Genomic DNA, 9,763 nt, shown 5'->3' on the forward strand with positions numbered 1-9,763 from the left:
CAATGGATTGTCACACACTGCCCCATACCTTCAACAAGTTGAAACGACGGGCAACTACATCATGACACACCATCAAACGGCACCTACCAACTGCCCTAAACTATAATGATTGCCCTGCCACCTATAGGATAGCCATCATTACGGTGAAAGTCAAAGTGCCTACTCAGCACTATAGTGACTTTCTCCTAAGCACTATAAAAAGCCCTCCTGAAGCATAACCCTGGTACGCACACCTAAGTTGGCCTATTCACTCTCTCTCTAAAGGCTCTAACCTACCTATGTCTGACTTAAGCTTCGGAGGGGCGTGCCCGAACACCCTGTTCAAACATGTTTTGTGTAGGGAAGAAGCTTACTCAATCCCTTGTTGCTGGGTAAAAGCTCTCAGTGGCATAGCATAAGGAGGATCTGACTCTAGTTGACCTCGCATCAACAGTACTTCTATTGAGAACTAGGATGAAGTTTGTGTTCTTTTATTCCTCTTTTGCAAATAGGAAACAAGTATTTGCTAGCTTTAAGAATTTAAATATTCTTATATATTTTTTATTTTTTAAAAAGTAAAATATAATTCTATAGCTTCTTTTGCATGATAAATTATTCAAATTTTTTATAAAGAGAATAAATGAATATTTGCATATTTTAGGGTTATGGACTTTATTGGATATGATACTTATTGAAAATTAGAATGAAGTTTGAGTTTTCTATTTCCTCTTTTGGAAATAGGAAAAGTATTTCTAGCTTTGAGAATAAATATTATAACAAATATATTTTTTCTTTTTCTTTTTTTTTTTTGGTAAAATATAACTTTTTAGCTTCTTACTTAACAAATTATTCAAATTCTTTTTATAAAAAGAATAATTGAATAATATTTGTATATTAGGGTTGAATGATTTTTTATGCTTAATTTTTATTATTGAGTATGTATATTATTTTTTTAGTCTTATTATTTAGTAACAAAAAAAAATCCTCAAAAATTATTCTTTTAAAATGAAAATAAAAAATTATTTTAAACTGTGTAAAGGTATTTTTGTCAATATCTCTTTTTCATTCATATTCCTATTGTTACCAAACATTGAAATGGAAATAAATAATCATTCTAACCTTAGATTCTAAGTTCATCCAAACACTATAAATTGAATCGTCAAATTCATTCCCATTCAACAAGAAATAGGAATGAAAACAAAATATTTATTCCCATTCCCTATTCCACGTACCAAACACCCTAAAGTGGAAAATGAGGTATGATCCTATGCCCTTAGCTTCACTTTAGAAAAAAACTTGACTCCTATCTTGAGAAGTTGTAAGCTACATGTGATTAGTAAAAGACTTCAATAGCCTTCCCTCATATTTACTATATAAGGACAAGGTTTCCTCATAACTCCAATGTACTAAGTTGTGGTTGTATGTCGATGATGACTCTATCTTGAGAATAAGTAAACTACATGTGATTAGTAAAAAATTCGACTCATTTTTCAATCCCTCCAATTGAAGAGTGGTGCACATAAATATTCAAGGGATTAGAGCAATTTCAAAAATAAGAATATTCAATTTTATGTTATTAACATTTTTCTTAAAAAAATAATAAAATTTTGAATTGGAAATGGATGCATATTGAAATTAATTTGGCATTTCTAAACATGTTGTAAAAATAAAATCATCTAGTCGTGTGAAGGATTCTAAGTAAGTTCATGCATTTGCATGAGAAAAAGGGAAAAACTTCCCACTAGCTTTGCATAACGATATTAATCAATGCTACTAAGAAGAGGAAAAGTGGTGTTATCAAACCCATTGCAAGTTCTTTATAGAAGAAGACTTGCATTTCTTTAATATAGTTTTTATCCAAATCAAATCAGTGGTCCAATGGAAAATGAATCGGTTAATAGTTATTTGATAATATTGTGCAATGGTTGATATTTTGAAATAAAATCACATTTTAGGAATTTTTTTTTAAATATAATGAATATATGATTTTTATGTTGTGGTTTGAGTCCAAATTTAACATCTAGTTAAAAGAATCCATTTTTTCAAAGCATCATCCAACTTAAAAACTTATTCAATCGTGGATAGAATTGATTCGATAATTTAATTGTGCTCAAACCGTTATATCAATGTCAGATGAATGGCTAATCCAATTATTGAGTGATCCAATAATAAACTATTTCAAACATAAGAATCAAATAGATGATTGAACTAATAAGTCTAATTTAACTTTCAAATGGATGATCCTATTCTTTCATTATGATTTAAAGCGAGGAAAATATTCAATAAAATTTTAAATTTATGGTAATTAAGTATATTTTGCTTGAACTTCAAAATTCTAAAAATATGTCAAAGAAATACAACAGAGAGCTTGATTAAAAAGCTCAACACATCTCCTCTATCTTACAAAGATTACGATATTTATAAGTCTTCTTCTTAATAAGACTTTTGTGAATTTTTTTATTGTAAGTTTTGCCTTTTTTGCAATCTTTGGTACATATATTGGACCAAAGACCATTGCATAATTCTTGCTTTCAAGATTGCAGATTGCAAAATTCTTTTAGCTTGAATAAAAGATTTCTCTTTCTTCAGTTGATCAAAATTGGATTTGAATTGAAATTTCAGTTCTATGAAATTCAAAATTTTGCTTTTCCATGGAATTATCTTTTGAATTTGAAAGAATTTCATTTAATCCAAGTCCATGGAATATAATGAATTCAAAATACTGAAAATTAAAATTTTGTGCAAGAAAATGCATTTGATTTCCTCTCCCATTGAAACAAATGTATTTGTTTGATTTGATTATTAAATGCTTCTGATTATAAACTCTAAAATATTCATTTTTTCATGTTGATCTATTAGTCATAACAATCATTGAAGGACGGTTTGTACTCAAGATATCTTGTCTTTTTGGCTATTTAATCTACAAGTTTCGACGAAGACATTTATCATTAGATGATGATATTAAGGAGTTTCTTCAAAATCACAAAAATCTCCAACCCATCAAGTACTCATATTCACATTTAAAAAAAAAAATAACCAACAATTTTAGGAATAAGTTAGGCCAAGGAGGCTTTGGTTTTGTGTACAAAGGAATACTTCAAAGTGACCGCATTGTAGTAGTAAAAGTATTGGTCATGTCAAAAGCTAATGGACAATATTTTATCAATAAAATCGCTACAATTGGAAGGATTTACCATGTTAATATAGTACAACTTGTTGGATTTTGTGTAGAAGAATCAAAATGGGCCCTTATATATGACTTTATGCCAAATGGGTCACTCAATAAGTTTATCTTCCTCAAAGGAAAAAAAAAAACATTCCTTTAAGTTGGGACATATTGTACAAAATTGCACTTGGAGTAGGGCGTGGGATTGAATACTTACATCAAGGGTGTGACATGCAAATTCTACATTTTGATATCAAGCCACACAATATTCTTTTGGATGAAGACTTTACTCTAAAAGTTTCGGATTTTGGCCTTGCAAAATTGTATTGAACAAATGAAAGTGTTGTATCTCTCACTGCAGCCCAAGGAACATTAAGATACATTGCTCCAAAGTTGTTTTATAAAAACATTGGATATGTGTCATATAAGCCTAATGTTTATAGCTTTGGAATGTTATTGATAGATATGATGGATAAATAAAGGCATTTTAGTATACATGAAGAGGAATATCTAAGTGAATTATTCTTCCCATCATAGATTTGTGATCAAATTGAACAAAGAGAAGATATGGAAATGGGAGATGTCACAAAGGATGAAAAGAAATATATATGGAAGATGGACATAGTTGCATTGTAGTGTGTGCAAATGAAGCCCATGGACCATCCTTCTATGAGCAAAGCTCTCGACATGTTGGAAGGTGATGTTGAATCATTGCAACTACCCCCTAAACCTAGCTTCTATTCTCTTGAAATAATAGCTTTGGATAGGGAGAACAAACTAATGGGGGTTCTAATTTCCTCACATAATGCAAGTATTACAATTAGCTTAGATGGGAGGGTAACTCAACAATGTATCTACTTGAAAATGCTCTCTCTCTCTCTCTCTCTCTCTCTCTCTCTCTCTCTCTCTATCTATATATATATATATATATATATATATATATATATATGTGTAAATTAATGCGCTATCTAAACATGTAAGCCAATTCCCTTTATTTTTAGATTCTTAGGTTTATATAGTTGTAAAGCTAGAGAGGTTTGAGTAATTTATTTTGTAATTCATCTGTTAGCAACAACCCTCAAAATTCAAAATTCATAGGCCAATTTTTAGCATTTTTTCTTAGTTGACATGTAGGATGATTCATAAGCAAGCATTCTTATATGATGAAAATCACAATGTTAAATTGATGTAACTTCTGTTTCTAAATGGGGTTATGGGGTTGTTTACTTTATTTTTATTTTTGAATGAAATGAATGTGAGATACCCTGACAAAGGGCTGTCTCATTATATGATCCAACACCTAGCTATTTTAAAAAGAGTTTCAGCTCCTTACTTTAATCATGTGAGATGCAGGGGAGGCAAAAACTACTTTTTATAGGGGAATATTATGAATAAATCTGGTACTAGATAGTAAATCTTGTACTGAGGTAGTAAAAATATTATGCATTGGAAGGCTGCCATATTGCTCTTAGTCAATGAGAATGGTGGTGCTTGAATGGCAACGGAAGCAAAGAGAGGATAGGATTTATGTTTGTGTATTGCAGAAGCTTGGGTTAAGAAAAGAGAAAAAAATGTCACTTTTCCCTTCTGACATAATTGTCTTAGAAAAAATATTATGTTAATAACAAACACTTCTAAAAATGTGCAAGACTAATCAAGTAAAAATAAAAATAGACGGTTTTAGTTTGAAACTCATGCAAGACTTGACAAAAAGTAGCATTCCCGAATGTTACCAGTTCTGGTACATAGACCAAACGATACAACGCAAGTAAAAGTTCCTTGATTCATGGAGATATAGAACAACATATAAGTTATCATGCTTGCATGTCCACCATTTAAGTCTCCAACTGTCATTTATTACTTTACAAATCATGATAATTTTTCCTATGAAGTACCTTTGATATAAAGCCAATCCATAAGTTCTCTTAAAGCCACTTATTAATTCTCCTGTCCATTTATTATATTTTTGTTTAGGAAAAAATCTCTCTGACAAACAATATTATCTAAATAGCAACAATAACCTTACATGGATGAATGAGTACAACATGGTCAATATCTAGGTTGCATGCTCATAGTAATAAAAAGGATAAATTAGTTTTCACTCTATTAATTCTGAGATGACTGCTAACTCTTGTTGAAGAGATTTTTTACGTCTTCTAATGTTTGTTCTTGTTGGATCTATGGAAGCAAAAGGGTTGGGTGGCATGGTTAACTTGTCTCCTCCTTCCAACATTTGAATCACAACTTTTATGGAAGGGCGATCTATTGGACACCATTGAATGCACCAAAGTCCCACAATTGTTAGCTTCTTTGCAATTTTAATGTCTCCATCTTCCTCAATTCGAATACACACCTCTTCCCCCTTATCTAACTGGTTATAAACCCATTCGGGGAAGTATACTTGGTTAGCCTTCTCCATTGTGACATCAATATTCTTCCTTCCTCCTACCATTTCCAGTAGCAACATTCCAAAACTATAAATATCTGACTTATAGGACACATTTCCAAAGTTCCTTGATAATACTTCTGGTGCAATATAGCCCATGGTCCCTCTTGCTGTTGTCATTGAAACTGCACTTTGTTCCTTGGAACACAATTTGGCTAGACCAAAATCAGAGATTTTTGGATTGAAGTTTTGATCAAGCAAAATATTATGAGGTTTGATATCAAAATGGAGAATTCTTTTGTCACAACCTTGGTGAAGGTACTCAATTCCTTTGGCTATGCCTAAAACAATATTTTGAAGCGTCTCCCACCTAAGTGAACAATCCTTGACAGATTTTGAAAATATATACTTCTCCAAAGACTCATTTGGTAAGAACTCATAAATTAAAGCTCGTTTAACTCCATCAGCACAAAATCCAACCAAGCGAACCACATTGACATGATGGATCCTACCCATTGTTCCCACTTCATTAATGAACTCTTCTCCGTTTTCTTTTGAATTGTTTAGGATCTTTACTGCAACAAGAACATCTCTAGAAAGCCTTCCTTTATACACAGTTCCATAACCGCCTTGACCCAATTTTTCCTTGAAATGATTTGTAATCTTCTTAACATCAGCGTAGGAGTATCTTGAGGGCTTGAGAGCTTTATAGTCTTCTAAAAACTGTTCTATCTTTTTTGTATTCTCTCTTTCTAATTTGTCTGAGCTATACACATGATAGAGTGTGATGACAAGAAGCACCAGAAGACAGAAACTGAGGATTACCGCTGCATGTGATCAGAAAAGAAAAAAAAGGGTCCTCAAAATAAATGCAAAAAGAATTAAATAGTAATATTTTCTCTCTTACTAATCCTTGATCAAAAGGAGGTATGAGTGAGTAGAAAGTCACCTGTAACCAGTTTGTTTTTTGATACACCTGTAAGGAAAATAATACAATTATTAGATTGTTAAGCTTGGGAAGCCCCTCTCATCACTACTATGTGTGTCATAGTGATCACCATGGATCTACCACACTGGTCCAATCCTAAGTTAAGAAAATAATAATAAAAATAAAATGCAGAGTCAAAGAAAAGAAAAAAATATATCTTATTTATTGTTATTTTCCTTCCCTCTTCTGCTTTTGTTTTTTCTTCTGCTTTGATATTTTCAAGATCCAATTCATATATAATTTATCTACAACAAACGAACCCCCTAAAATAAGTAGTATGATCAGGATTTAGAATGGCACAGAGGAAGCAGATTGATTAGAGAGGAATGAATCCATATAGTACCTTTTGCTGGCTTATCAATACATTCAGTTTCAGGTTCTTTGCCAACATTGCTCTTCAGTTTGCATTTCTTACCTTCTCTTTCGCAGTTTCCACATATCAATTCTGACCATGTTAAAGAAAAATAATTTTCCCCATTAACTATATCTTGTGGGAGAGTAACGTCGTAAATCTTGTGGCAAGAGGATAGGTCCAAGAGTTCAAGAATATTGTCAGAATCAACAGCATAGACTGGGTTGCTGAGGAGAACGGTGCAAGGGATGGACAAAAAATAATTTGAGTGTGTTTTGTTTGAGGAACAATTGAAGAAGGTGTAGTCAACTTGGTAGTTGGAAGGTGTAAGTTTGAACCGGAAGGGAGAGGCAGACAAAGTAAGGTTTTGAAGCTGTCTTTGAAGGCAAAAATCTGGGTCATGGACGATAATCTCCTGAGAGTTGTAATTTATCTTCTTCACTGAAAGGCTTATGGAATATGGCAGCTCTAGGATGGTCTGCTTCTTTTCTATACAAGATATCTCAAACCCGGGATAGCCACAATTATATGGCTGGTCTTTTAGCCGGAAGGGGAACCTGATAACTGGGCCATGGTTGCTGCATCTTGATACCTTGCACTCATCTTGGCTCGCTCCAATCTCTACAAACCATCTCATAAACAAGAACAGAAACAAAGAGATGACCATTTTTAAGCAATTGCTCATCCCCATAGCTTTTGGTCTGTTCCTCCAGCCTTTCTTATTGATTCAATTTTTTTGTATTTTTGAAGGAAAGAACTGCTATATATTCAATTCCAAAATGAACTAGAAAGGGAAAAGGAGATATGATCCTATGCCACTTGCTTCACTTTAGACAGCTTGACTCCTACAATGAGAAGCATGCGGTAAACTTCCTTGATATTTGCTACATGGACAAGGTTTGCTGACAACTCCAATGTACTTAGTTGTGGTTGTACATTGATGATGACCCGGCCGGCCAAATATGATGAGGGAAAAAAAAATCAAAGATTTTGGGTAGTTGATTGTGACACCAATGCATAGTCAAAGAAAGTTGAACTCTAAGCTGGCTTAGCCCATTGGGATGTAATTTTATCTTCCTCCGAAACTTGGGGATGCCCAAAACCAAGGCATGCAGCTTCTCTTTCTGAATTTGAACTTATGATGGTGAGAGAAGTAAAACTTGTGGGAGCAGGCCCCATAACACTCCTCCATGTCTGTTTTCTTTCATTTTGTGATGCTAGTGAAAACCAGCCCTGCAGGCTCTTTTCTCGCAGAGATATTCGAAACATCACCAACCTTTTTCAATTAAAAGGTGGTAAGCCCAGCTTTGGTTATCCTGATCCGGCATATGAATTGGTTTGTGGAATCAACCATGCAATCTTTTAAGGCAAATATCATGTTGAGGAGATCAATTACCATAACTACACCATTAGAGTAGTAGTTGCCGGGCGTACACAAAATTTTCTAATAAGAAAATTGTTGATAAAATTGTAAACTTACTTTATTTATGAAGTTAGAAATAGTCTCTAATATGTTCTTTGATTCTTCTTAAGCTTTAGTCGAGCCTTGGTTTGGTTTAGACCCTACCTCGTCTTGAGCTTGGGCTTCAACTTTAACTTGTCTTGGACTTGAACTCTAGGTTGTCTTAAGTTTTGGCTTGGACCTTTGGGCTTGGGCTTGGGCCTATCTTAGGCTTAGTTTGGGCTTGGACTTTGGTGTAGCTAACAGTTCACCAAGGGCGTGAATGTTTGATCTCGGATTGAAGATGCTTTAAACTTGGTCTTTGGATCTTTGAAGGTATGATCTTTGAATCTTGGAAGGTTTGATCTTCAAATCTTCGAAGGCTTGGTCTTCAAATCATGAAAGGCTTGTTGAAAGCTTGATTTTCAAACCTTCAAAAGCTTGATCTTTAAATCTTTGAAGACTTGATATTCAAATCTTTAAAGGCTTGATTTTCATATCTTGAAGAACTCCTTCAATGCTCAAGGGTAACTTTCTTCAACTCTTCTCAAGTGTGGAAGTCTCTTCTTTTCTGTCTTGTGTATGCTTTTTAAAGTTCTCTATTTATAAGGGTTAAAAGATGCATATTTGGATAGTTTTATTTATTTCTTACAAATATTATTTCTTAATCAAAGTTAATATTTAGGGAGATTTTTAGACGTCATATTTGGAGTCTTAACCTTGGAATATTATTCTTTAATTAAAAATTAATATTTAGGAAAGTTGGAAAGCATATTTGGATAGTTTTAATTTATTTTTTAATGAGATTTTCATCAAATTACTAAGTTTGCTTAAATCCTTTTGATAATAACCTTTAATGATAAATTATCTCTAATGAAAATTTTAAAAATATTTATTTTTAAATTGAAAACTCTAGTTTAATAAAGAAATTTCCAATTTATGAGATTTTGAAACTTTGAGAGCACATTATCCAAGTAGAAAATTTAAATTCTTCAAGGATTCTCAAAAATACTTTTAAGGAAAATATTTTAAATCTGAATAAAGTTAGAACTAAATTTTAGCTCTGACTTTCAAAATTCCTCATAATATTTACTTTCTTTATTTCCACACTTTTCCAATTTAATAAATATTCTTAAACATAGAATTTCATTTTCATAATAATTTATTCCATTAAAATTAGCAAAAACTTTCAAGACCATTTTGCTAAATATTTTTAAAATAAATTCTATATCATGAGATTTTCCAAATTATTTATTTATTTTTCTAAATTAGAAGACTTGTACTAAAAAGGAATTACTCCCTCATTCCTTTTCCTTGAACTTTCCCTATCCAATATTGTTCTTCTCTTAGGGAGAAAGCCCAAAGAACCCTTGGTGTTATCCTCCTTCTCTTACGGAGAAGAGCTTGGACGACCACCTAAGTGTCATTCTCCCTCTCTTAGGGAGAAAAGT

General features: G+C 32.6%; 1 protein-coding gene across 1 annotated transcript; it reads right to left on the bottom strand.

Moving 5' to 3' along the window:
- Nucleotides 1-5,243: 5,243 nt before the first annotated feature.
- On the bottom strand, nucleotides 5,244-7,538 carry LOC100266216 (rust resistance kinase Lr10-like). Its single transcript, XM_002264028.1, has 2 exons — nucleotides 6,863-7,538; nucleotides 5,244-6,358 (listed from the first exon to the last, which is right to left on the bottom strand). The coding sequence occupies exons 1-2, from the start codon at nucleotides 7,536-7,538 to the stop codon at nucleotides 5,244-5,246; spliced, it is 1,791 nt and encodes a 596-aa protein (XP_002264064.1).
- Nucleotides 7,539-9,763: the final 2,225 nt, after the last annotated feature.

Source organism: Vitis vinifera, chromosome 16 (assembly GCF_030704535.1).
Source record: "Vitis vinifera cultivar Pinot Noir 40024 chromosome 16, ASM3070453v1".
Lineage (NCBI taxonomy): Eukaryota > Viridiplantae > Streptophyta > Magnoliopsida > Vitales > Vitaceae > Vitis > Vitis vinifera.

Coding starts and splice junctions, on each gene's coding strand:
- LOC100266216 (XM_002264028.1), bottom strand. CDS start 7,538: ATGGTCATCTCTTTGTTTCTGTTCTTGTTTATGAGATGGTTTGTAGAG. Junction 6,359..6,862: donor TATTGATAAGCCAGCAAAAG/GTACTATATGGA, acceptor GATCACATGCAG/CGGTAATCCTCAGTTTCTGT.